This window comes from Hypomesus nipponensis, chromosome 13 (genome assembly GCF_054491055.1).
Source record: "Hypomesus nipponensis isolate SF chromosome 13, ASM5449105v1, whole genome shotgun sequence".
Taxonomy (NCBI): domain Eukaryota; kingdom Metazoa; phylum Chordata; class Actinopteri; order Osmeriformes; family Osmeridae; genus Hypomesus; species Hypomesus nipponensis.
In genome coordinates, this window is record NC_140373.1 from 2,688,464 (window position 1) to 2,716,378 (window position 27,915).

The 27,915-nt window shown below is 46.2% G+C and overlaps 1 protein-coding gene and 1 long non-coding RNA gene across 2 annotated transcripts; both read right to left on the reverse strand.

Moving 5' to 3' along the window:
- Window positions 1-288: 288 nt before the first annotated feature.
- Window positions 289-1,845, reverse strand: LOC146259463 (uncharacterized). The gene is made up of 4 exons (XR_014729522.1): window positions 1,713-1,845; window positions 1,348-1,479; window positions 608-651; window positions 289-504 (listed from the first exon to the last, which is right to left on the reverse strand). It is a non-coding gene; the product is annotated as an uncharacterized LOC146259463 (long non-coding RNA).
- Window positions 1,846-2,779: 934 nt separating this feature from the next.
- Window positions 2,780-27,894, reverse strand: wdr90 (WD repeat domain 90). Its single transcript, XM_084670297.1, is given in 44 exon segments — window positions 2,780-3,560; window positions 3,871-3,955; window positions 4,049-4,168; window positions 4,294-4,437; window positions 4,566-4,696; window positions 5,145-5,322; window positions 5,763-5,885; window positions 6,444-6,615; window positions 7,008-7,140; window positions 7,391-7,559; window positions 9,097-9,287; window positions 9,808-9,964; window positions 10,425-10,546; window positions 10,743-10,848; window positions 10,934-11,016; window positions 11,131-11,322; window positions 11,775-11,918; window positions 12,021-12,061; window positions 12,197-12,330; window positions 12,713-12,841; window positions 13,076-13,237; window positions 13,617-13,747; window positions 15,463-15,593; window positions 16,675-16,811; window positions 17,931-18,166; window positions 19,171-19,287; window positions 19,515-19,645; window positions 20,146-20,307; window positions 20,642-20,757; window positions 21,091-21,148; window positions 21,549-21,694; window positions 22,178-22,288; window positions 22,492-22,560; window positions 22,690-22,752; window positions 22,879-23,133; window positions 23,434-23,546; window positions 23,748-23,815; window positions 24,316-24,442; window positions 24,942-25,091; window positions 25,094-25,111; window positions 25,452-25,590; window positions 26,977-27,153; window positions 27,236-27,327; window positions 27,481-27,894. Coding segments are annotated over 44 exon segments (5,634 nt in total). The 5' UTR covers window positions 27,494-27,894; the 3' UTR covers window positions 2,780-3,402.
- Between the last annotated feature and the right edge of the window lie 21 nt (window positions 27,895-27,915).

Here is a 27,915-nt window from a genome sequence, read left to right on the forward strand (position 1 = left end):
ATGACTGAGTGTAAGATAAAGATGACTTGTGTCTGTGTGTAGGCTGTGTGTGAAGCGTTTGGTGACGTACAGTGCGAACAGATCGAGGAATGTGCTGTACTGTTTGTCGTGTGGCCAGTGTGTGTTACCAGTGTTGTCTGTCTGTACACGGGTTACGTTGTCCTGCAGCTGGGAAGCAATCAGACTGACAATGTTTTCAACAACAGTCAGAAACACGGTGACTTCATTTGTGTTTCCCCTGTCAGTTTTCCTTGTAAGACCCAGTGAGAAAACCTCAGTAATGTTGAGTAGTTCCTTCAGAAGAAAGAGAGTGAGTATCGTAATTGCAAGATGGGACATTCATTGTTGAATTTTTAGTAGACTAAAGGCTTGGGTAAGTGGACTTACTTGCAAATGTCTTTCACCAGTCAACTGCTTTGTTACTTCGTAATTCTTCGGTAACTTTGTACTCAAACAACTGTCTTTCACCAGAGACAAGATATTTCCAAAAGCTGTTTGCAAAGTCTGCACATGGAGAGGAAAGCAAGGCAGAGACAGAGCAAGATAAATTGTGAGTGAAACAGAATGGTGGCAATGTAGTGCAAAATATACTTCCTAAAGAACTCACCTGTACATGTGAAGCCGTTGTATTATCCAGGTCACAGTTCAGCTCTAAAAACATAAATTTCAGAAACTAGTTTAAGTACATCATACAACTGCTGTTAAACGATTTAGAAAATCATAAGAAGACAATTGAGGAAGCAGTGCATCATTGGAGACAGTTCGGAGTTGTTTGTCCTCCTACCCTCACACTTAATTTTGTTTCTTTTGATGGTGGGACATTTTTGTGAACCGACTAAGTGAGCTATAGAACTATTGGTCACAGCTACAAATTATACGAAGTGATAAGTAACAAAGTGCCTACTTAATAAGATTTTTCTGGTATCAGTACTTTACTTGACTATTTATTTTTCTACTTTCAACTTTCACTCCTTAAATGTTTTCCACAATTATCTGTACTTTTATATCTTGCATTTTAAAACCAGACTCATGACTTTAGCATGATCAATATTATTTATTGTCATTGGGTGACTTTTGTCATTTCTTGGCTATCACGCACAACAATCGGAAGCTAGTTCTCGCAGCTACCACGGAGCAAGGCAACAAGGAAAACAAGTTTAGAAAAAAACAACTTTTATGTGTCGTGTTTAAAAAAGTTTTGAAAAGTTGAAAAATTATTTTTTTGGGGGAAAAAAAGGTTGGAAAAATTATTTTGAAAAGAAGTTTCAAAAGGTTGAAAAAGCTTGGTACTTCTACTTGAGTGACGGATGTGTACTTTTGCAATCTCTGAATAATACACATACTCACCCACACATTTTGTACCATTGAAATCTACTGAATGGAACCCAGCTTTACACCCGCATGAGAAGGCACCGATTGTGTTATAACATATTGAATGCTCTCCACAGATGGCGAAAGAATTATTGCACTCATCAATATCTGTCAAAGGAAATACAGGTTGTCCGATAGGGTGAAAGGTCAAATTAAAATCATTTTGAGTATTCAATAAATGCAAAATACTATGACTGAAAAAAACGTTTAACTTTGATTAAGTTCATAATTATATTAACATAATAACATTTTTTTTTAAGTTGATAAAAATAAACTATTGGTACTTCTACTTGAGTGACGGATGTGTACTTTTGCAATCTCTGAATAATACACATACTCACCCACACATTTTGTACCACTGAAATCTACTGAATGGAACCCAGCTTTACACGCGCATGAGAAGGCACCGATTGTGTTATAACATATTGAATGCTCTCCACAGATGGTGAAAGACTCCTTGCACTCATCAATATCTGTCAAAGAAAATACAGGTTGTCCGATAGGGTGGAAGGTCAAATTAAAATCATTTTGAGTATTCAATAAATGCAAAATACTGACTGAAATGACTGAAAATAACTTTTAACTTTTATAAAGTTCATAATTATTTAGAAATTAATATTGGACCAATTATTTTTATACAGACATGGAACATTTTTGAAGTGTGGCTGAACATGACTAGCATCTGGCCAAACTACCTGATGTTGGGTTCCTACTGTTGCGTGAAAATGTATTTATCATCACCCTAGGCTACAGTTCTGGGTATTCAAGCTATTTTCAGGACATCGAGGTCACCTGTCAAAAATGCTACATTTGACCAAGATTTAACACAAAAATCATAATCTACTTACCACGGCATCCGGTCCTTAATTGTCCTCTATATCCTGGAGGGCAGGGTCTTATAGCAAGGGAATACTGAAGGACTGAACACAAACAGCAGAATTTCGGTGACTGGGTTGTCGAATTATCTCATTGAAATTGTCTCAGTCAGTAACAATCAAGGTAAGTTATTTGAACCTTGTATGTCTTGAAAACATTCTTTAAGAGAGTTAGGTCTCTTAATGACTCTCTACAGCACTTGAAGCACAGTTAAGAATACAATTGCTCACCAACAATCCAGAAGTACAAAATTGTCTTCATAGTAGAAACTGGAAAGTGAAGCGACCCTGTCGGCCCCAACTAAGACAGACGCATTTTAATTTTTCCAAATACCTTGTGTAATATTTCACTTTTAAAACATATTGGCCTGTGGTCATGACTTCCCCTTTATAAAAGCGGAATTTAGAAGTACAAAGAGAAAAGTCATGACAAACGTCACTACGACCAATCCAAGACAGATTTAATTAAGTTAAAATGAGCTTACTTTTACCAATGCATGCAATTGATGACAACTACATCCATATTGTCTTAAAATTATTTATTTAAAAGAAGAGTTACAAAAATAAATAAGTGTTGATTTGAACTGTAACATTTAGCACATAATTTACAGTTTGAATTGAACAAACATGTTAAAAAACTGATTCATATAAACTAAACAAATCCCAGATTAAAAGAACCAACTGAGATATCACAGAATAAATTTTCCTTAATTAATTAAATATTTCAAGACAGAATTTTCTTGCAAAGTCAAATAACAACCACTGACTTACAATCACACGTGTAAACAATATCCTTGCAAATTCTCTTTCCATGTTTTTGAATTAAGTCCTACCTTCAACAGATCAATATTGGAGTGGTGTTTAGCTAACCTACAAGGTAGCCATCACCACCAACACAGTAAAATTCTATTAAATTGACTTCAGTTCCAGGTGAGGTTTAACATTTAGCATTTCAAATATTTCCCAACACCACCCATATCATTCATTTCAATTAAATAGACTTTGGTCCAACTATAAAAACAGAGCTTTTGAAAACGTTATCAGTATGCACACAGACAGACATACAGACAGACAGACATACAGACAGGCAGAGCCAGAGACAGGTCTGAGCGTGTCAGGATGTTGTCGGCATGGCGACCTGCCCTTCTCTCCAGATCTACAGGCCCTGGACGTCCCAGAGCAGGATCTCATTGTAGGCTGAGCTGAACAGTAGCTCCCCCGAGGGAGAGAAGCGACATGTCTGGAGAGAGTCGCTGTGATGGAGGAAGTCCTGGAACCTGCCACTGGAGGACTGGATCAGCTTCAGCACCCTCTCTGCCAGACAGACACACATTTAGTCATTTAGCAGACACTCTTACAGACACACAGCAAGCTAGTACAGGCCAATCATCTGACGTAAGCACTTTAGGGATACCGTGCAGAGAATTACCGTCTGTGAAAATCTCTGATCACTCCCATCAAGGAAGAGTACTGCTTGGCGTATACAGTATCTCAAAGACCACCGTGGTATACAGGTTTACAGGTCAGCACAAGGTTGATGTGTTTACATTTGTAAAAAAAACAAAAAAAACAACCACAACCCCCTTTCTCCCAGCACCCCCTGGTGTGTTCAGTAGTCAGGTACCTTGGGAGCCCACAGCAACCAGATGTCCCTTGGAGGACAGACTGAGGCTCGTGGCCCAGTGAGACAGGGCGATCTTCTTAACAACCTGAGGCACGGGAGAACGACATGCAAAGGTTCAGCAAGAAAGCTTTGGAGAGAGGGACGAGCATGTGGATGTGGCAGGGAGAGTCGTTGGTACCTGTTTTTTAGACAGGCTATAGAAGGACAGCTCTTTCTCCACCCCAAAGCCTGTGTAGATGACGAGACCAGGGTCTGTAGGGCTGAAAGCAGCCAGGCTGGGGGGTAGGCTGTCTGGGTCCTGATATGTGTGTGTGTGTGTGTGTGTGTGTAAGAGAGAGAGAGACATGATTAAATTAGTGAGCCAACATGACATATGGAGTAGTCGTCTAATTTCATCAGTAAATAGAACCTGCTAAACTTTACCTTGGAGTGGGCGGGAGCAGGGAACGTGAGCCAATCAAGCAGTTCACACTTGTCCTTCATCCAATCAGACGCCCAAATGCTGACACGTCGGTCTGCACTGGCAGCCAACCACATGTCGTTTCCTTCGAGTCCAAACTGTTTGTACTGAGGGATAGAACGCATTCATGGTACTCCACATTTTCCTTTTTGACAGTGGGGCTGGTCCTGCTTGTTAAACACCCAGGACTGCAAGTGTCTGGGTGTAAGCTGCAGCGCTGTTCATGAACACAGACCTGTTTTTTCACACACTGGATGGTGGTGATGAGTGCCCCCTTGTGGTCACCAAGGATGCGGACGATCTTTCCGGTCACGGGGCTGCTCACCGCTATCAGCCCATCCTTTCCCCCTGACAGAAGCACAAGACCTGAGAGCCAGAGGTCAAGCTAGGTTTCACATACAGCTGTCAGACCACTGTGGCAAACCAAACGTGAGCTGTTCTTGTGCTGACGTGCAGGAACGCACAAGGAAAAACAGAAGGGGCCTTGATTAAAAAGGCCTGCTATTGTTCATCTCAAACACTCACAACATTATTTCTCACACTTTTCCTAGTATTTTTTTGTTTGTTGGTGTGTATAAGATCATACACAAGAGAGTTAAAAATATATATACTAGAACTCTACAAAAGAGCGATAAATAGTTGCGTGAGTATAGGAGGTATATACCAGGCCTGTTTACCAAGGGTATATGGGTAAGAGAGGATTGACATTTCCTTTTAAATGTAAAAAAAAAAAAATAATCAGGGTGGGGGGAAAAAACATTCACTGTGCAGTGAGTTTCTAAACTGCTTTGGCGTGTTCCCAGAGGCCACTGACCGTTAACAGAGTACTGGACCGAGGTAACGGCCACCGGGTGGGGCTGCAGCTTGAGCTGCATCTCAGAGGACGCCAGGTGGAAGATCCGGAGGGTTCCGTCGCTGTAGCCCGCCGCCACGCACGCGCCGCCCCCCGTAGGCGAAGCCTGTTCGGGGCTCCAACAAATACACTTGCAGTTCTGACCCCCCCCAGAGGAAGGCAGGCGGAGGTGTAGAGGGAAGAGGGTTATGTCAGTCAGATGGTCAGGTGGCTTAGCGGTCAGGGAATCAAACTAGTAATCAGAAGGTTGCCGGTGATTCCCGGCCATGCCAAATGACGTTGCGCCCTTGGGCAAGGCACTTTAGCCTACTTGCCTCGGGGGAATGTCCCTTGTAATTACTGTAAGTCGCTCTGGATAAGAGTGTCTGCTAAATGACTAAATGTAAATGTAAATGTATGTCGCTCTCAGCAGATTCATCGTGTCTAGATTTGCACTGGCGTTTGGGTGATTGTTTCAAGTCTTTCTAAAGCCTTTGTGTTAAGTACTAACAGGTGATTAAATTAATCAGTTTGACATCGGAAATTCACACATCCGCTTTCAATGGGTTTGGAAATCCACTAGCCCAACAGCGCCCTCACCTGGTTGAGCACCTGGAACTGCATCACCAGCTCGTTGCTGGGGGAACACCAGACCCTGACGCTTCCATCCTCTCCACAGGTGGCAAAGTGGGTCTCGCCTGGCCTGAACACCACGTCATTCACCTGCCAACGAAATTATGAGGGGGTCCAAGTTAGCAACACTGATACAGGCAGCTCTGTGAAGAGAATTGAGAGTAGAAAAATGGTCTGAACACCACGCACGCACACGTGCACGCACACACACACACACACTCATTTATAGAGCTGAGGTTTAGGAGTAGTCACCCTTCAAAAAGTGAGATGACACCTTTTCTAGTTTTTCCTTTGACCCAGTCATGCCCAACCTTTCCACTGCACGGCCCACTTGCATAGATCAAATATTTTTGAGCCTGAACTTATGTAACTGCTAGCTAACAGAAGTTGTTGACATAGCTTATGCAATATGCTTTACTATGAAGTGATGCATTCATAGTGGATTAAAGTGGGCGTATGCAAGTTAACATGGAAATTACAGTTGGTCATCTGTCAACGTGCCAAGCAGAATTTTAATAATAATTTACAAACAGTATATATAAATATTTTGTATATTTATTTCATTTTTCATATTTTAGTTTCTATTGGTTTGGAGGCCAACCTGAATTACCCACAGGTTGGGAATCGCTGCTTTTAGCGAGGGTGTACCTTGGTTTTGTGTCCGCTGATGAGGCGTATGCTGGAGTTGTCCACCCAGTTGATGTACCAGAGCGTGCCGGCCGTAGTGCCCACGATTCCCATGTCCAGAACGTCATCAAACGCAGCGCTCACCACCGTCCCGTCCAGAACAATCTCCTGCTCCAATAGCACCAGGCCCCCTCTGACAGACAGAGGCACGGACCAATCAAATCAAGCCAATAAATATGATATATTTTATTTTATCAGACAATCACAAAGTAGTCCCATGAGGGGTAGGAGGGAGGGATGAGGGCTAGGAGGGAGGGATGAGGGCTAGGAGGGAGAGATGAGGGGTAGGAGGGAGGGATGAGGGGTAGGAGGGAGGGATGAGGGCTAGGAGGGAGAGATGAGAGGGCTAGGAGGGAGGGATGAGGGGTAGGAGGGAGAGATGAGGGCTAGGAGGGAGGGATGAGGGGTAGGAGGGAGAGATGAGGGCTAGGAGGGAGGGATGAGGGCTAGGAGGGAGGGATGAGGGGTAGGAGGGAGGGATGAGCGGTAGGAGGGAGGGATGAGGGGTAGGAGGGAGGGACAGACCGGTCCTCTGTGGTAGCAGTGTCTCCTCCTGCTCCTCCTGGCCTCAGGCTCTGTACAGCAGAGACCCCCCACAGTCTGAGCCGACGCGTGTTGCTGCCTGTCAGCAGGCGGTTCCCTCTGCACAGCAGCACTCCTACACACACACACACACACACACACACACACACACACACACACACACACACACACACACACACACACACACACACACACACACACACACACACGACAATGGTGAGCCCTGCCAAAACCCAGACTCACTCACACACTCACACAACAACAACAACAACAACAACCTATTGTAGTGTATTACACAGCAATAGAAGAGATACTGCAACACATCCAAGCGCATCAACATGGCTGGCCTGCATGTGACACAGTACCGATCTCTCCCTGGTCTGCCTCCCAGGTCATGAAGCAGCTCTGGCTCACACAGTCCCAGACACACACGTGTCCTCCGTTTGTGCCCGTGAACAGGATGTTGTTAGTGTTGTAGCATAGCGCCGTCAGCTCCACCTCCCCCACCTCCTCAGGGACGGCCATGTTCTGCACCTAAAGGGGAGAGGAGGGGGGGAGGGAGAGGGAGGTGGAGAGGAGGGGGGGAGGAGAGGACAGGAGAGGAGGGGAGGGAGGAGAGGAGGGGAGGGAGGTGGAGAGGAGGGAGGGGAGGTGGAGAGGAGGGAGGGGAGGTGGAGAGGAGAGGGGGGAGGTGAAGAAGAGGTGGAGAGGAGGTGGAGAGAAGGGGAGGTGGAGAGGAGGGAGGTGGAGAGGAGGGGAGGTGGAGAGGAGGGAGGTGGAGACGGAGGTGGAGAGGAGGGAGGTGGAGAGGGAGGTGGAGAGGAGGGGGGGGAGGTGGAGAGGAGGGGAGGTGGAGAGGAGGGAGGTGGAGACGGAGGTGGAGAGGAGGGAGGTGGAGAGGGAGGTGGAGAGGAGGGGGGGAGGTGGAGAGGAGGGAGGTGGAGAGGAAGGAGGTGGAGAGGAGGGAGGTGGAGAGAAGTGGAGGTGGAGAGGAGGGAGGTGGACAGAAGGGGAGGTGGAGGATGTTCAGAGGAAGATGTTAAGTCACCCCTAGTTTTAGTGATAACAAACCTCCATAAAGTCATAATACTACACACACTGGGTTGTAACAAACTACAGTCTCTCATACCTATGTCATTTCAAAACACCTAAACCAGGCAAAGATTGCAGTGGTGGATTAAAGACAGTAGAGCAATTACATATCTTTTCACTGGAAAAACAAATAATTAAAATTCCGGCATCACAGCTTTTTGCCGCCATTGGCCTCAAAGTGACGGCTCTCCACATACCACTGCACATTTCATAATAACTGTCATTACTGGCCTATTAAAAACATAACAAGACCAACTCAACACACGGGCAGAAACAGCTGTGTCAGCTGAGAATGAATAGCATCATTAATGTAATGACAGTCAATCAGGTATGAGACCCTCTGAGACACCGAGAGACTGATTAAGGGTCTCTCGTCATCAGGGCAGCTATTTATCCACTGGGGTTCAGGTGTAGTGTGTGTGTGTGTGCGTGTGTGAGTGCATGGAGGCCCCATCGACTCCATGACTGATGAGGTGGTGTGCTACACTTCACTTCCACAAAGATGATTAACCACTACACGGGCCGTCTTAAGGACTTCTATTCACTGACAATAGAAACCCAGTGTCAATACATGAATTCAGCAAACCCTTTTATCCAAACTGTGCACGTACAAAATAGAGCAGCTAATCAAGGATAAGCATGTCAATAACCCTCGCCTGTATAAACAGCTTATCATTAAACAAAGAAACAAGCATTTGGAACACTAAACCAAAGCTGACGCTCCGTTTCCTGAGGAGGTGTGAGAGGTCAGTACCTGGAGCTCCAGGTCTGGGCCCGAGGAGCTGTGAGAGGTCAGTACCTGGAGCTCCAAGTCTGGGCCCGAGGAGCTGTGAGAGGTCAGTACCTGGAGCTCCAGGTCTGGGCCCGAGGAGGTGTGAGAGGTCAGTACCTGGAGCTCCAGGTCTGGGCCCGAGGAGGTGTGAGAGGTCAGTACCTGGAGCTCCAGGTCTGGTCCCGAGGAGGTGTGAGAGGTCAGTACCTGGAGCTCCAGGTCTGGGCCTGAGGAGGTGACCTGGCAGAACGCCACCCCCAGGCGGCCCACGCAGGCCAGCTGGCTGGCGGCCGAGGGGCTGAAGGCCACATCGTGGAGCGGCCCAGCCACGCCCACCCTGGACAGCAGCTGGAAGCTCCTGCTGCTCCACAGCACCACTTCTGGCTCGCGGAAGTCTCCTGCAGAGGGGGAGGGACGGGGCGGGGGGGGAGGTTGTTTAAACCAATTTACACTCGATCGGAAACGGTTGTGTAGACACCTGCGGCTGGCCGTTGGCTAATTTTACGACCGTGACATTTCCAAACTCCACTCGCATTGTAATTATATCCAGTTTTTTTATATCAAGATCCCTCCCTCCCTCCCTCTCCCTGTTCTCCCTCCCTCCCTCCCTCTCCCTGTTCTCCCTCCCTCCCTCCCTGTTCTCCCTCCCTCCCTCCCTCCCTCCCTCCCTCCCTCCCTCCCTCCCTCCCTCCCTCCCTCCCTCCCACCCTCCCTCCCTCCCTCCCTCCCTCCCTCCCTCCCTCCCTCCCTCCCTCCCCCTCCCACCCACCCACCCACCCACCCTCCCTCCCTCCCTCCCTCCCTCCCTCCCTCCCTGACATGATGCAAACACCCTCCCCCTCCAAAGGAGTCAAACCACACAGTTTGAAACCCACCAGCCCCTAGGAAGCGGCCCCCAGGGTAACCAGTCACACTGACCAACAGAGAGGAACAGGAGGTCGTCCCTGGAGAAGGCCATGCTCTGCACTGCCCCCCGGTGGTGGGACATGGTATTCCTGCAGGCGCCATCCTGAACGTTCCATATGCAAATGAGGCTTGTGGCGCCGTCGCTCCCCCCCGCCGCCGATGCCACCATCTTGACACAGATAAACACCCGTTTTAACCCCACGACAGCAGATCCACAGCCTTCACTAGGGAGTATTGACACACTGTGGTTTAAGTCCACGCTGATCCTTCAGATTCATGACCAGAAAAGAAAGTGAAGACAAAGGACGCTAAATGGGAGAATCCGGTCACGTGACTGCCCTATCTTACCACACACTGACATCAAACCCTCTTGTGAACCCTATAATCATCATCACCATCATTGTCACCATCACACCTATAATTACAATCATCAGCCCTGTTCGTATCAAAATGAAGTCACTTCCTTAGATCGTTCCTGTTGAGGACAATTCCACCACAGTTCCCAAATGAAATTCAAGTGTTCTGGTACCTCTGTGTGCAGTTATGTAAAATGAAGAAGTGGAAAAATAAAATAAAGTAAAAGCTCAAAATATCCCCCTTGTCCGGTCGTCCTCCTCCCTACCACCCACCAGCGCGTCGTTGGAAACAGCCAGAGTGGAGATTTCCTCCGTGTGACCCCACCAGAGGCTCTGAGAGCCAGTGTGAAGGTTCTCCAGCACCACCACGCTACCACACGAGTACGCAAACAGGCCTGCAAACAGCCACAAACATTCAAACAGAACGTGTTAAGAGATTTCTTCTTCTTTAATATAATATTTCCGTAAATATACAATATATTATTATTACATTACATATATACACTATATGTTAAGTTACTATATGTTACTAATATAAGTATAATATGCGTATAATATATATTATTATTTCATACATTTTATGATCAGTACCTGTATCTGGATTCCACACCATGTTTCCACGTCCATTCCCGTTGTAGCCAATCACAGCTTTTAAGCTCAAGCCCTGTTCTTCTGATTGGTGGGCGTTGCCAGCCGTCTGAGAGAGAGAAAAACAAGCGCGTTCGCTCAACAGGCACATTCAGTGGTCCTTCACCAGAGGTGAAACTCAACACATTGACTACCTGATCCAGAGTGGAGGTTTTGAAACGCGGTGTAAAGTGCTTATAACAATCAGGCCGTACAGCCTCCTCCTCCTCAGACTCCACTGCAGAAGTCACACAACAAACACAGGAAGTCAAAGAAGAGATTAAATCTTTATTTAGGTAACGGTAGCTTGCACCCTAGTTTTTTATAGGAGATGAGACCGTCTAGTACCTACCATTGTCCAACTCTCTATTCTGACTGGTCCTCAGAGGAGATGAGCCTGGAGCTGGCGCCATCTCGGTGACTTTGAGGAAGGAGCCGGCCGCCATGACAGGGGCGGGGTCAGGGCAGGGGGAGGGGCCTGAAGTGGGGCAGTGGACAGAGTGGCGAGGGATCTCCTCACACGGACACGACGAGTCTGCGTCTGCTGAGTGTTGCCAGGACGACACAGTAAAGCACCGCTCTAGAGCCAGGTGCTTGTCGTCATTGTAATTCATGTTTTACTATATTGTCCTGTCGTACTATGTGTCACCACAAGGAGAAGTGCAATTTAATGTTGTTGTTATGTGCAATGACAATAAAGGCATTCATTCATAAGGTTAACAAGTTAGAGAGTCTTACTAACACAAATTAATGTTAATGAACATCGTATAGGGGCGTATTACTTATTAACTAACGCTTACGTTATGATATCAATAACCCTAAGACGTTATGAACACTTATCTAGACTTATTAACACATGTTTCTATTAATAAGCATCTTATAAGGGCCTTATAACCTATTAACACTGACTACAAGCATCTGGATGGATTTAACGAGGGTCAGATGACTGACAGAAGACAGACGGCGCATGAGAAACAAAGAGTCGACTGTTTTCACCTTCCAGTCCGATTGCGTCAATGGCGCTGATATCCAAACAGGGAGGGTGTGAGAACGGCAGGGGAGCGATCCCTCGAGGCATCCCATTGGACAGCAGCATTACGTGAACATCTGGCTCGCCATTTGCTGTTGGAACGGAGCACACTAACAGGTTTAATCACAAGATGCCTACCAGACCCCTTAGATCACAGGGACCATCAATCAATCCAGGCAACCTGGACTCCTGTCCTCAAGAGAGTCGTTTACCTGATTTATGAGGCGTGATCGAGGCTGTGGTAGGTGGCGAACTGCAAAAAAACGACACGCACGACTCTCAGTACGAGGTAAATATTGTGCCAAGCCCACATTGAGAACACAAGCAACGGCCTTGAGACCAGACGCAAGGATAAATAGATGGAGTTTAGAGTGAGACACAGACTTACAGACTACAAGTCCCAGAATCCCGTGTGTGGGCCAGGAAGTCCCAAAGAAAGATGGCGTCTCCCACGGAGACCACACTCATCTGGTCGGGTGTAAAGTTCACCTGGCTGATAGGCTGGCTGTGTCCTATAAACATCTGACATCCAGCAGTGGGCAGTGTGATTGCCTTCATCATTACCCCAAGACAAGACTGTAATCCATATCTGAGCTCAACACTCATGAATTTAACAGCCAGAGACGCTGGAAATTGATTATCGATATTTTCTAACTGGAATACAAAATCTGCACAATTACATTCCCAATCGAAGCATATTGAATGTACCTATTCAATCCACTCAGGAATAGGATAAAGGATGGGAACTGGGATACAGAAAATCTCAAAGTAAAGAAAATCTCCATAATGTCAGGTCCAATCGAAGCTTATTGATCTTGTTTCCACGACTGGGAGTATGAAATACAGAGTGTGAGACTGAATCCAGACTGGTAGAGTGAGGTCCAGGTGTCTCAGGGTCAGTTACCTGGGAGTTGATGTCCAGCTGCATGCTGTAGTCCCACACCTTGATGATGTTGTGTCCTGCAGTGAGCAGGTAGCGGCCATCCTCACTCACCACCACAGAGGAGCACTGGTGCTTGTGGACATGGGAGGCCTGGCAGACCCACCAAACAAGAAACTCAGGTACTGACTATCAGGTACTGACACACAGCTACTGACTCAACTCAGCCGTCAGTTGTGTTACATTAACGCAGAGCTGTCAATATTCAGTAACAGTACTGGTGAGCAAACAGTCACTCGCTGCAGAACATGGGCATACTAATGCACAGGCACACGTCTAAGTCTCTCTCTCTCTCCCTCAAGCTTAAGGGGGTTTTGGAGGGCTCACCTCGCGCAGCAGCCTCCCAGTCTTGGCGCTGACCCAGAGGATCTTGTTGGCGGTGGTTGTGACCAGCAGGTGGGCGGTGGAAGCTGGGGAGAAGCCCACCTTCAGGGCAGAGTCCAGCCTGGTGCTCTCCACGTCCAGGATGCTGACGTCCACGCGAAGGAGCTGCAGCACACAACGCAGCGTGGGTCAGCTTTGTCACTTTTCTGTCTTCTGAGGGGTTTTCTGAAACCCTGACAGGAACCCAACATCACACTACTTTTATCTTCTTTTTTGGGGGGGAGGGGCTGGATACAACGCATGTTGCTAATTCGTTTGGACAGACACGAATGAACACTCGTTAGAGAGCTCCTTCACAACCTTCTTATGGGCCTTCAAATTTAACTGTGATGTATATGACACCAGTTTTCCATAGACTTTTGTACATGTGACCATTTCCCCACAAACAGACACATTTAATAACACACAGGACAATAACAGGGCTGTGAAGAGGAAGATGGCTGGGGAGGAGGAGGGGGGAGGTTTGTAAGTGCTCCAACAGTACCTCGTCCAGAGAACGGGCATCCATGATGGTGACTGTGTACTCTGAGGGGCCCACAAACGCCAAACAGCGGCTGTCGCTACTGACGACAACGGCATCCGGACCCCGATCGGTGCCTCTTGCCACCACGTTACCTGGGCAACGGAGCAGCAGGGTTGAGTGGTGTCCAGGTCATTTACATGTAGTCATTTAGCAGACACTCTTATCCAGAGCGACTTACAGTAAGTACAGGGACATTCTCACCGAGGCCAGTAGGGTGAAGTGCCTTGCCCAAGGACACAACGTCATGTGCACCGGCCGGTAATCAAACTGGCAACTTTCAGATTACTAGGCCGATTCTCTACCCGCTCAGCCACTCAACTCCCTAGGTAATTAGCAACATTGTATTTTTTTTCTTGGAACAAAAGGTCAAAAACAAAATGAAATTTCTATTTCCGATGAGGCAACTACCAGTTGTCAGTACCTTGACCACCTAATGGACCATTCATGCGTTTTCCGAAGATCCCTCCTGCTGACTTTCAGCCTGTGACTCCAATTATGGACAGATTTACTCCCGAGAGCAACCTTTATCCTTGCTCACGCTGAAGTTCGAAGTGACTCAAATCCAGCCTTATTCTATCAATATAACTTATTTTAGAGTTCTCTCCCCTGGAACAGATTTCATGTTCCAACCGAGGGGGGCTGGCGCTGTCTTAGTGTCTTAAGGCTGCATCAAATACCCTTTTTTGCTCTGCTAAATTGCTGCACTAGTCCACACTTGACCGGTGGGGATCTCATTCTAATATTCTGTTAGCTGCTCCTGGCATTCTCTAATCCCTGCTCTCCCCTCTCTGTCCCCCCCCCCCCTCCACACGCACATCCCCTGTGGTGTGGGGGGTTTGAGCTGTCAGCACCTGCCTGGTCGTCGGTCTGCCAACGCTGGAGCTGGTCGCCAACCGGAAAACCAGTCTCTATGACGGCCAACAGCCAGTTTCCCGGTCCCTTCCTACATGTAACAAATTGAACAATGGATTTTGGTGTTTCTAAACCCATTGACACTTCCCTGCTGTACGACTATGAGCCTGTTCTGCTCCTCTCTTTCACCAGCCGTCTCTGGAGGAGGGGATCCCTCTCTGAATTGCTCCTGACAAGGTTTCTTCAATTTTTTCGTTGACTTCCTTGAGGGTTTAAGTTGGCTGAGGGGCAATTCTATGGGCGTATGTGAAGCCCTCTGAGTGTAAAAAGGGCTATACAAAAATGTTGATTTGATTTGAAAAGTCTGAATGGGCCTTTTAACAAGTTATTGACTTTCAAAGTCAAGGATGCACTACAAAGCTTCCATTACACTAGCAAAAAGCACTGTAGGAATGTTGTGTCAGTAACAGCGCATGAGCAAAATACTGTATAATAAAAAAAACAAGCTACATTTTTATGTTGTGAGTACAATGAGAACAACAATACAATGAAAAAATAATGGTGAAAGAAAATGTGGTTTTATGTGGAGTCATGGCTTGTGAAAAACCTCTAAAGAAAATAAAAAATCCAATTAACCACCACAGTAGGGATGCGATAGGGCGGAAATATTAGCAATCTTTTTGGGCGGATCGTGAAAGTGCCAACCAAACCATAGGTACAACATGATTATGTATCAGTCAGATGGCTGAGTGGTGAGGGAGTTGGGCTTGTAATCAGAAAGTTGCCAGATCAATTCCCGTGTGTCACGGTGTGTCCTTGGGCAAGGCCTAACTCCACCCTACTTACCTCGGGGGGGGAATGTCCCTGTACTTACGCTCTGGATAAGAGCGTCTGCTAAATGACTAAAATGTAAATGCATAATCAATACATACACATGCTGTCTAAACATACGTACCCAGTACCCTGACCACGTGGTGGTCTTCGGAGGAGGAGTTGTACAGAACCAGAGTGCCGAGGGACCCGACGCTGTACAAGAACTCACCGTCTGGGGAGAAGACCAGGCCCACCACCTGACCTCGGTGCTGGCTGGAACACAGGAAAACATCTTTTCTTTTCATTATTTTTCTTTCTTTTTTTCCCCCCCCATCTTTTGAAGCAGATGTGCTTATCCAGACTGACATGTGGTACAAGCAGCAAATACAATCTAAGGGGGAGGCGGCCCTGGCGTCTCACCAGATACGTGCTGCATGTCACTGCCTGTCACTGACCAGCCTTGCCTGTTAGACTACACTTTCACTATAATAAATAATAATGACAGAAATCCCCCCCAAAATATATCTCAAAAACAAAAAAATGTGCAGAGGGTAAGCATAAGGCACATGACAGGGAAACACGGCTGATCACACCTATATTTCCTCATCAGGAGGCGTTACTACTGACTCCGTCTACAGGACCAAACAGACGTGATCAGGTCTGCTGTTCCTGCCTGCGAAAACAAGGCGAGGTGTCTGGATGACCTACAGTACAGGTGTTAGTGAGTAGCGTTGAGACCTCTCTAGGAAGGCCTCACCAGAGAATCCCCAAGCTGCTGCCTGCAGAGAGCTTGGTGATGTGGCTTTCACTAACGACACCTTCTGTGGACCTTAATGAGCTCTGCTATGAGCAACACTGCTGGTCTTGCACTTAAACACTGTCAATCACTGTCACTGGCACCACAAAAAGCCCCTCATTAAGCATCACAGATACATGAAAACACAGTAGAAGGCTCTGGAGACGGAAGAATCCGGAAGGATCCGGGGACAGCAAACGTCACAAGTTTGACACCTCTGTATGATGCCGGATAGGGAGCAAAGGTGAAAACAGCAGATGGTTGTTCGAAAAAGGGGAAAAGTATTCAGATGACTTAGAAACAGGGTTTGGTCACTGAGACCTGACTGCCGATTCAATCAATATTCAACCTGTGTGTTTATTTTTTAAATGATGAATGGGAAGAAAAAAAAAACTCCTTTGAAAATACCTTTTTAAAGACGTCCCAAGTAAGATAAATAAAGATGTCTTTGTAGAACCTGTTCAATAAATATAGGTTGGCTTTTCCCATGTAAAGACAGTAAACAATTGTACAAGCCCAGTTAACAATCATAGCCTGTCGTGGGTTCTTTATCCTTACCTGTGCTCTGCCAACAGCTTGGAGCTGGCGATGTCAAAGACCCTGACGGTCCCAGAGCTGGATCCACAAGAGAAGACCTGGAGGCTGGGGTGGAAAGCCACCGAGCAGGGGGTGTCCTCCGACACAAAGTCAAACAGCTGGAAAACAACAGATACAATGGCAGAGGGGGTCACTGAGGGTTGGAGAACTAGGTTTTTTGGTTGTACGTACAAGGTTGTCTTTGTTTTATATAATGTCACTCAACTACATGTTTCTGAGAAATGACATTGAAGACCGCAAATAATTTAAAGAGTTAGAATGAGAGAAAAGAGAGAGTTTGAAAGAGAGATATTAAAGTCATTGATGTGACAGTGATTCAAAATCAAGAACTTGTAGGGAGAGCTATTGAATCTTTTTTTTAATGAAAACTGATTTTGCAGCTGGGAGTTGAATGCCATAAAGACAGTTATTCCTACTGCTGATTAGACTGAAATCCCAATGGCTCAGCCACCCCCCACCCATCTTCTCAGGGTACACTAATTGCCTAACAGAGAATAGCTCTAAAATAAGATGTAATTACACTTTATTGTCCTATCAGGCAATCAACAGTAAGATCATCTGAGAGCTAATCGTCTTACTAACCCATCCAGATCTGATGCTCCACTCTAAAGGCTCTTCAAGACAGGAAGTGTTCTCGACAGGAAGTGTTCTCGACAGGAAGTGTTCTAGACAGGAAGTGTTCTAGACAGGAGGTGTTCTAGACAGGAGGTGTTCTAGACAGGAAGTGTTCTAGACAGGAAGTGTTCTAGACAGGAGGTGTTCTCGACAGGAGGTGTTCTAGACAGGAAGTGTTCTAGACAGGAAGTGTTCTAGACAGGAGGTGTTCTAGACAGGAGGTGTTCTCGACAGGAAGTGTTCTAGACAGGAGGTGTTCTCGACAGGAAGTGTTCTAGACAGGAAGTGTTCTAGACAGGAAGTGTTCTCGACAGGAAGTGTTCTAGACAGGAAGTGTTCTCGACAGGAAGTGTTCTCGACAGGAAGTGTTCTCGACAGGAAGTGTTCTCGACAGGAAGTGTTCTCGACAGGAAGTGTTCTAGATACTGCTCATGATGTGACGTCCCTGTAACCGAGAACTGGGAGAAATGGTGGCTATTCCCTGCAAAAACATTCTCTCCAGCTTGACCAGAGAAGCTAGCCGTTCCAAAAGCTAAAGGGTGCAAAGGGGGTGACCATCCAACAGGACAGAGGGGGAGTTTAAATGCTTCCAATTGGTGGACCTGTTGCATGGAGTCCATGTCCCAGACGCGCACAGTCCCGTCGCGGGAGGCGGAGGTAAGGCGGCGGTGGACGCCGTCCACGCTGAAGCCGAGCACGGCGTCCGTGTGTGACCTCATCAGGGTGCCGTAGCCACGGCTGCTCACGTCCAGGTAACCAAGGTTACCGGTGGAGGTGGCGGAGAGGACGCTGAGGCCGTCAGCCGACACCGACACCAGGCTCACCGGCCCTTCATGTTCTGAGAGAGAGACATAGAGACAGAGAGAGAGAGAGACAGAGAGAGAGAGAGAGAGAGAGAGAGAGAGAGAGAGAGAGAGAGAGGGACAGAGCGAGAGACAGGGGAGGAGAGAGAGAGAGAGGGACAGAGCGAAAGACAGGGGAGGAGAGAGAGAGAGAGAGAGAGGGACAGAGACAGAGAGGGAGAGCGAGAGAGAGGGACAGAGAGAGAGAGAGATAGAGAGAGAGGGGGGGGGGCCGAAAGAGAGACCGAGGGGGAGAGAGAGACCGAAGGGGAGAGAGGGACAGAGAGAGAGACAGAGAGACAGAGAGAGAGAGAGAGAGAGAGAGAGAGAGAGAGAGAGAGAGAGAGAGGCTATAGGTCTGTGTGGGAGTGTGCACCTTGATTAATTTATATGAATTCAAACGCAGTGTTGGCTGAGATATTTTTCTCAGGGAGGATCTGTGTGTGTGTCTGGAAGTGTAGTGTGTGTTTGTGCAGACATGACAATTCCCTAAAAGTTTTTATTAAAAAGCCAAGGCTTTTTCCCCATTCAAAGCACCTCAATTCCACATCTAAATCTCATTATGCAAATGTACTGACAGGGGGCAATGCTCTTTGTCATATCGGCATAGGCTGCTATATTTCTTGTAGCATTAACCAGTCAATCAGAAGGACTATGTTCATATGGGTGGAATAATTTATTGTAATATTACTTTGGATTCAATTAAATTAAAGTCCAAAAAACGTCCTCACAAGTCTGTGAGAGAGTTGATTGCTAAAAACGCTTTGGGACGAATATGCTTTAGTCGTTCTGTAAATTATTTTAACTGTCACTCATGAGGTGCAAAAAGTATTAATCTAGCATAATAAGACAATGTATAAAAATTAAAAAAAAGATTTCCCAGATACTACAATGAGAAGTAACGTACATTTCCATTCACCATGAGATGAATCCCATTCTAAGTGACATAATAACGAGTGTGTGAGAATAGCTGTGTGCAAACGACGCCTGGTGTTCCTACCAGCTTCCAGGAACACTGTGGAGAAGTCCAAGGGCCAGAGACGGAGGTAGCCGTCCTCAGAGCCGGTGGCACAGAACGCAGACGACACGCTGATGCTGCTCACGGCAATGCCGGGACCTGAGAGACCGCAGCATGCATCCACACAGCCAAAACCACAACGCCGACACGTCAAATATGACCATTTACCCTAAAAGTCATGTTGGAAATTAAGATGTTCTTGCCAGGATCTCACTCAATCTTTCTTTCTATTTCTTACAGGTTTCTAACCAGCCCCGCTTCCTCTGCCTTTGACTGTTTTATCATGAACACCTCAAACTCTTCCTGGCTGTGGTTTGACATCTCACCCGTGCTGAACGTCTGTTTCTCTCTGCGCTTGGAGTGGGACTGCTGGGCGGGCAGCAGTCTCCTGACGTTTCTTATCAACACGTTCCCATAGTCAATTTCGAGGATATGGCCACTCCTGCTGCTGGCAAACCTGCAAGAAACAGGAGCCAAAGAAGACAGAATGGTCTCTAAGGTGTTTTTTTTCTTTCTTTTGTTTGTTTAGAAAAGGCCATGTTGGTGAAGATGCCTTGAGTGCTTTATTTTTTACATTTCTAGATTTGGGATGTGAGGAGAATAATTCTGTTGATAAGTGTGAGGTGTAGATGCTGTTAAGACTACAATTAGCTCTGCAGGAAAGAGAGTGGAAGAGAGAACTCACTCTGACTGACACACAAAGAAAAAGGTCTGGAACATAGAAACAAGCTAGCTGTCAATAAGTAAATATTATTTACGATCATTTTACTTAAGGTAAGCATGAAATGATCAGGCACTAACTGCAGACCGAGTTCACACAGATATACAGCACCCTTTTCATCTCATCCGAAAGAAATGGTGAAAGTCAAATCAGTGAGGGGTCTCTAGGAGGTAGTGTCGGTGACAGGGAGGGGGGAAAACGCATCGGCGTTCTGTGAAGTGTGTTAGTTCACTGACAGCGAGCGGTCCTCTGGGTCGCCGTGGGAACGCTGTCCCTCCTCGAAGGCAACATCGGTGAAGTCCAGGGAGTGGTACTCTCCGAGGTTGACGGGGCAGGAGCGAAGAGCCCCGCCCCTCACACGCCATAGACGCACGTTGTCACGGCCACACGACACCATCCTGAGACGACGCCCAAAGGAGTCAGCGCGCGCGCACACACCACACACACACACACACACGTACCAACCCAAATGCAAACAAGTGTTTTTAAGAACACACATTTTAGTTGTGACTTGTTTAACGACATGCATCTTATGGTTCTTCCCTTTGGGACTTATTTGTTTTTTCCACAATGTATGCTTCATGTTTTGGCTACCCGCAATGTTTGGGGCTACCTCCTTGTTATGATCAGAGACCCATGCACTTTTGTAAAGCTCTCTCTCTCGGAAGTCGCTCTGGATAAAAGCGTCTGCTAAACGCGTAAATGGGAAAAATCGGAAACTATTCCAGTCACCTTGTATCGTCAAAGAAGGCGATCTTCATGGTTTGAATGTCCACGTCCGTGTGTGCTTTGGCTAAGACGGTCACCTCTCCTTTGCTGACGTGCTGCGTGCTCCAGACCACCACCATCTGCAGAGGACAGCAGGCACAAACACTGCATCCACAGCCACAGGGAAGGACCACAGAACAACCTTTTCTAACTAGGCCACCATTTTGGCAGGCAAACGATGAATAACGATGACTGCAATGCTGAGAGATGAGGATGGATACATTTTATATTGGCTTTTCCCCATTCCTTCGTTTCTCCCCTTAATTTTTCATTCATTTCATTTGATTCACGTAGACAAATCAATGGCAGCTGGGCATACTGGGCAATTCATCATCATGAAAATTGAAGTTTCCTGTCCAAATGTAAAGGCCAGTTGGAGATGTGAAATCCATGCTCATTGGAGAGGTTCGTACCGTCTTGCTGTGGTTGTCCTTCCCTACCCCGCAGAGAACCCCACCACCATACGAGAAGCTGGAGGGTCAGATTACACAAGAAAAAAAAAGAGTGAATGATGTATTAGTGTTCATGTGCAAGAGTGTGTCTCAAAAGCAGAGTTACTGTAAGGTGTGTGTGTGTGTGTGTGTGTGTATGTGTGTATGTGTGTGTGTATGTGTGTGTGTGTGTGTATGTGTGTGTGTGTGTGTGTATGTGTGTGTGTGTGTGTGTGTGTATGTGTGTGTATGTGTGTGTGTATGTGTGTGTATGTGTGTGTGTGTGTGTGTGTGTGTGTGTGTGTGTGTGTGTATGTGTGTGTGTGGCAACCCACTCAGCTGGTAATAATTGTACCTGTGAGCCTTATATTAGTGTAGTGGAAAGCGCACTTGTTTTGTGTGTCAGTGCATGCCCATACGGGCGTCTGAGGGGCAGATACCTGACTGAGGACAGAGAGTGTGCGTGGGTCTTAAACATGGCCAGGCAGCTGCCCTTAGCGTAGCTCCACACTCTCACCACGCCCTGGCTTCCTGTCTGCGCCGACGCCAACAGCGTGGTGTTGCCGGTGAACGCGAGGGCAGACACCTGAACACACACACACACGTGCGCACACAGACACACACTGTTGAGAACATCACTCAATTGTCACAAAGGTTCCAATGTCCATGTAATTATCAATTCAATACCTTGAAGTCCACAAAGGAGCCCCAGAACATCAGTACAAGATGGATTTTATTGATTGTTGGATGTCGAGAGACAGAAGTATTTGTGTAGCTAGTTTTCAAGCATTTGACAGATGACCATCTCCAAGACAACAACATGGGCTTGGGCGAAAAAAAACAATATCCTGGACATAGAGCGAAGATAAACAATTTTCATCGAACACGATCTTGAACATGCGACAAAATCTCACACAAAGTGTCAGACTAGGCGAGCCAGACTAACTGCACGCGTGACGTGTGTGTGTTCCACTACAACAGGACGATGATGTGAAGTTTACCCCTCTTGAGGACCACGGCTCAACGCAGGACAGGGCTGTAGCGCCCAGCAGTCCCCCTTCACACCCACCTTGTCTGTGTGGCCGGTGAAAAACCTCTGGTGTCCCGAGGAGATGTTCATGGAGACGATGATGGCGTGGCATGGGTACACCACCTCGTCCCCACTCTTGGTCCACAAAGCCTGCCAGAGACAGAACAGTTTACTTCTGATTTGCAACACACAATGAGCGAATCACGCTTCACCCTCCAGGGGGTCTTGGTTACTGCAGTGTCAAGTCAGCCACTACTGGATTTACAGCCATTGTGCCAATTAGGATTGTTCGGAAGTTTGGGGTGATCACTAAAGCGAATGTAAGCACATCGCACATCCCTGCTGACACTTACACACTTCAGAGTGGCTCCGCCAAAACCTATGATTCGGTTCAGCCGGAGAATGGGATCAGGATACAGCTTCTAGCATAGAAAAAGGAAACACACATACATACACACACACACACACAGACACACACACAAACGGGTTTGATCAGACCAGACAGCAGAAGGAAGCAGGAGATACTGGATTCGGTGTGGGCTTTTCTTTACATTGCGTCTGGACTCCTTGACTGAGGGAAGAGAGATGGGCCGAGAGACAGCAGTGCACACAACCTGGAGATCAAAGAAAATAAACAAGACGTCTTTAACTGTCGTGGTCGAAGCAGATCAATGAAAAAAGGGCATTTTACCCTGACAGTGGTGTGGTGTGTGTTGACAAAATATCGATTTGATATGAACCTCTCCATCGTCATCTTCTACACGGAAGGCAGAGTCATCTTCTGGGCGCGCGTACACATGCACACCTCCCTCAACCGCGGACGGCGTTCGGGACGCGGAGCGGTGTGAACCGGAAGCCTGCGACCAGCAACCTTTCTCCGGGTCGTCGCCATGGGAACCCCAGTCCTCCTGAGAGTGTTTGGCGTTCAGCCCGGAGGTGACCACACCCAGCTCAGGAACGCTGGAGGTCACCAGGGAGGTGCGGTGTTTCGGAAGCTGCCAGTTAACACAATGTCAGACGACAAAACTGTAAATAAGAGAAACTAATAAACCCCCCACATTTTTTTTACTAATAAACAATGTTTTTGGTGCATGTTTTATTTGTGCTTTCTGTGTACTAAATGTATATGATCCAAAAAGCACACACACAGAAATCTGCCATCAAGTTAAGCAAACTTAATAAAAGATGCTCTAAAAATGCCTCATACAGGGCCTTTGAAGATGCTCAAAACACCGTGACACTGGGCATGACATAACCCAGGGGGTCAGTGACCTCAGGGGGCCAGCCGGTCTTACAGGCTTGGGGCTGGTGATCTGCTGGATGAGGGACACCCGGTCCTGCACTGGTTTACTGAGGTTCACCCTGCGAGACACTTCTCTGCTGGGGCTTTTACTGGAGGGGGCACACTCTGTGGAGAAATGAAGAGGCATCTGTGAAGGTATTTGAAGGGATTGCTGAATGGATTTCCTGTTTCGTGTAGAGTAGAATGTATTCTCCCCTGGTGCTTGATTAGGGGTAAACAGAACTGAGTGCAAAACAAGATGAGTATTGACGGAGTTGGGCTCCATGGAAGGACCATGTTTAGTAACATGCCTTGTATGTCACTTACTGGATATAGGGCTAGGAAGGCCTTTCTGAATTGAGTCAAAGGGCATCTTGGAACCATCGGAGGGAAACCTGGATTGTTCAAAAGGGACAACATCTTTTTTTGAACAAAGCACACCCAACATTTCAGAAAACAAACTGTTTTCTGAAATGTAAAACTTTTTTTTTTTTTTTTTTTTCCACAAGTTAACTGATTAAAACCTTTGTGATAATATCTGAAAACAAAGACAAAAAGATTGAATAAATGATCGTGTCTTCAAATGAGCCAAAATAAACATAATTGCATCCACATCACACTCATAATTATGCTGGTTCCGAGCCATGAATAACTTGTTAAAAACCTCTCTGGTAATCTTATCTGACACAAACATTAATTTGTTTTCTGATCTTGCACAATTTAAAAACAAACACCGTAATAATAATATGCATACACACACACAGCATGTTGTGTATTGGCAAATAATTGTGATATTGTCATACACTGTGATAAGGCTGCTCGCCTTATATTCCTTCGGACTCATTTGACAGAGAAGCTTTACGATTTCGAATTCATTTTCATGTTCTTCTTTTACCTTATGTAGTCATAGAGGTCGTGCCAGTTGCCTCCTTTAGGCACGGGGAAGCTCATCTCCCTGGGCATTGGGCCTGTGCCCTGGGCAGACACCAACCCAGCCTGCTTGGCCTCACTGAAGGACAATCCTGATGGAGGAACAGACAGGAGGAACACCATCAGACTTTGCAGAGAGGACACGATTTTCAGGGTTCATGCTGAGAAGTTTGTACTGGCGCCATGTAGGAGTCTCAAGACCCACAATGGAGACTTGGCAGTCCTAAAGACCTAAAGACCTAAAGCTCTTTAAAACTACGTTTTAGCCATATGAGGAACGACATGGATAAACTTCCCAAAGTGCACTTTCGTTGGATGGTTTCAAAAATACCTCAGTAGATATGGACAAGGTATTTGAAAGAAACTGTATTCATCGCTGTGTTTCATAAATGATGCATTAGTGACAAACTCCTCACATCATTGAATTCACACTGAATCAATTTCCAGCAACATCCATTGCATCTACTTAGCACAGACAACACAAACATACAAGAACGGACACGATTTAGAGGTACTAAAAGATCTTGGTTATCATAAACATGTACCACAGAATCAACATAATCATACGTAACAGAGATTGCTAATCCTCACCTGGGTCTAAAAGCAGGTCGCTAGTGAACACGTTCTTGACGGACATGTTGGCACACAGCTTGATGCTCTTCAGGTGGCTGTGCCGGCGGTTGAGGTAGACGGACAGCACGTACTGGAGGTCCATCATGAGACAGGTCCAACGCACAGTGGGGGGGCCGGACCCACAAGGTCTGCAACACGCCAGCACAGAGGTTCCTTTGTTAAACTCCACACAACTCACAGAGCCATCAGACAGTCGAGTTTGCTGCTTACCGTGTGTGCTGCTTACCGTGTGCTGCTTACCGTGTGTGCTGCTTACCGTGTGCTGCTTACCGTGTGTGCTGCTTACCGTGTGCTGCTTACCGTGTGCTGCTTACCGTGTGCTGCTTACCGTGTGTGCTGCTTACCGTGTGTGCTGCTTACCGTGTGTGCTGCTTACCGTGTGTGCTGCTTACCGTGTGTGCTGCTTACCGTGTGCTGCTTACCGTGTGTTGCTTACTGTGTGCGCTGCTTACAGTGTGTGCTGCTTACCGTGTCTCGCCGTTTTGGCGGTGCTGTCGTACACAGAATCTTTGGCTGCTCCACACAGGAAAGGGAACTGCAGCCAAGTGGCCGTGGACTTGAACTCCTTGAACAGGTTGGAAAAAGACACCCGGATAACCTGGCTCTCCTAATAAATAAGAACAGAGGCCAGAAGTATGTTTAGATATACAATGTCTGGTTATCTGTTCAGTTGGTATAGTAGGTTGGGTACACATAGTATTATCTGTTCAGTTTAGGACTGGACCCAAGGAACACACACAATACATAATAATAATACTACTGTTCAAAATTATTGGGTCTTGAATGCCTAATGTAATGGTTTGAGACAAAAATGTTTCATGTTTATAGTGCAAGAAAGTTTATAGTGGTGAAATAATAAATGCAGCCTATTGGGGAAACAAAACTAAAGGATACCAAAGTGAAGAGCTATTTTAGAGTTAGATAAGTAGAATCACTGTCAAGATAAGAATCATTTAGGGTTTTCAGGGCACCTTATCATACTTGTCAATCAGATCAGTCAATCAGATCCTTCTCACAGACAGAAGAGTTATACAAAGCCCATGTAAATCTTGTTCCAAATAATATATCTACATCTCCAAGCATCACCTCAAGTGCAGAACTAAATCGAGCACACAAGTGAGAGCTTGTTATCGTGTGAGAATGTGCCAGGGATCAGTGTAGGATCAGCTGTGAATTTGACAGGCCGCTTGTGGAAATTAGAGCTGAATATTGAATCCCTGCCTGCTCAGGTAAATGTCACGATATTAAAATGTCAAAATTATAGTATAGCATAGATGCACATAGGCTCTGTCTGAGGAGAAAAGAACAATCCAGAACTTCTCTGTGACCATCACTGCTGGAGGAACAGAAGCCAGGTATTTACCTAGTGGCTGCATTCTCAGGTAATCCGAAAGAGAAATCAAATACGTTTTCTGAGGGACAGACGATTAATTTCCAAGAACAATTATGATTTAAATGTAATTTCGAAGTGCACAATAAACAGCTGTGGATTCAAGATCTTTGAAACGTGTCTCTTAGCACCTTTACAAACCACAGCCTGTCTCATTCACAGGCTGCCTCCTTCACAGGCTAAGGATTTTGTTTATTAAATTATTTGTTCCAAAGACAAGTGCAGAATATGATTAAGGCATTAACTGCAATTCTTAACCCTTTGTGATAAGATCTGAAAACTGTTTCATGATTATGATGATGCTGAAATCCATGGATATATCACTAAAACCTGGCAAAGATATGGTCATCTTTTCTGACACAAGTAACCGTAATCTGCATTCTTACATGTTGTTAAAAATAACTAGGCTAAGTAATTGACTGCAGCTGTATAAATTATCTATTACTTCTTGGGAACTATAAGTCTATCTGATGTCACCTTCAATTTGAATTATGTCCCACAGATTCAGTACAACACAGCTGCAAAAAAACACTTGCTTAAAGTTAAATGTACTATATGTGAAAACAAAAACAAATATGAAGATATGTGATCAGTAACAAATACCTCTGCTGCTATGTCCAAATGTACCACAAAGTGTTTGTCAGGACTGGGTCTGAAAAGGAGGTAGATGAAACGTCCAGTCAGCCCCAAGGATTGACTGCTGGTCTTGGGTAAGAGGATGTAGTTGCTGGCCGGGATGGACCCACGAATTCTGAACACTGAGCATTTCAATGTTTTGTCCTGGCAAGAAAAATACAATTATTTGCAATTGGCTTTGGTAAATTGCTGTAAACATGGGAATAGTATGTATCTAGCTAGCTACCATGTAAGCAGTCACATCTCCCTCTCTTGAAGACTTCTTCCACTCTTCAATCTTGATGTGCTTGAAGATGTTGACGTACGGGTTCTGCCACACTATCATGACACAGTTATATATATTAACGTTTAGCCAGCAACGCAGCACTATTGCAGGTGTGTGCTACCAACTCATTGCTAGAAAACGTCACTTTGCAAGTGCAGTTGAGTACATGTTGAGGGTTACTGCTGCTTTGAATATTCATCCATTACCTCTCGAGGCCATTGTTGGAGATCAGCGTTCAAAATATCCACCTGTTGACTCGAAGATAAACTGGCGGATGTTGCTGCGAGCTAGCTCAAGGTACAGCCACCACAGTGTTAACGGGCCGCTTAGCTACTTACTAGATCTGGACGGCGTTATTTACGAGCTAAAACAGATAGCTAGCTAACGTTACTCATATGACAAACTAGTTAGCTAGCACTCGCTTTTGAACAGAATATTATCGCCAGGCTTCAGTAGGCTATGCATGTTTTATCTGACATTAGATTTAGGTTTTGTTTTACTCCAAACCTCTAGCGAGGGTAGTGCATGAAACTCTTCTTCAACCATCTCCATGTAAACAAGCCATAAGGTTTTTTAGAATGTCTCGGAACTCCCGCTACTGTCACCGCCGCTTCCAGTGTCGGTAGACTACGTCCCAAGAT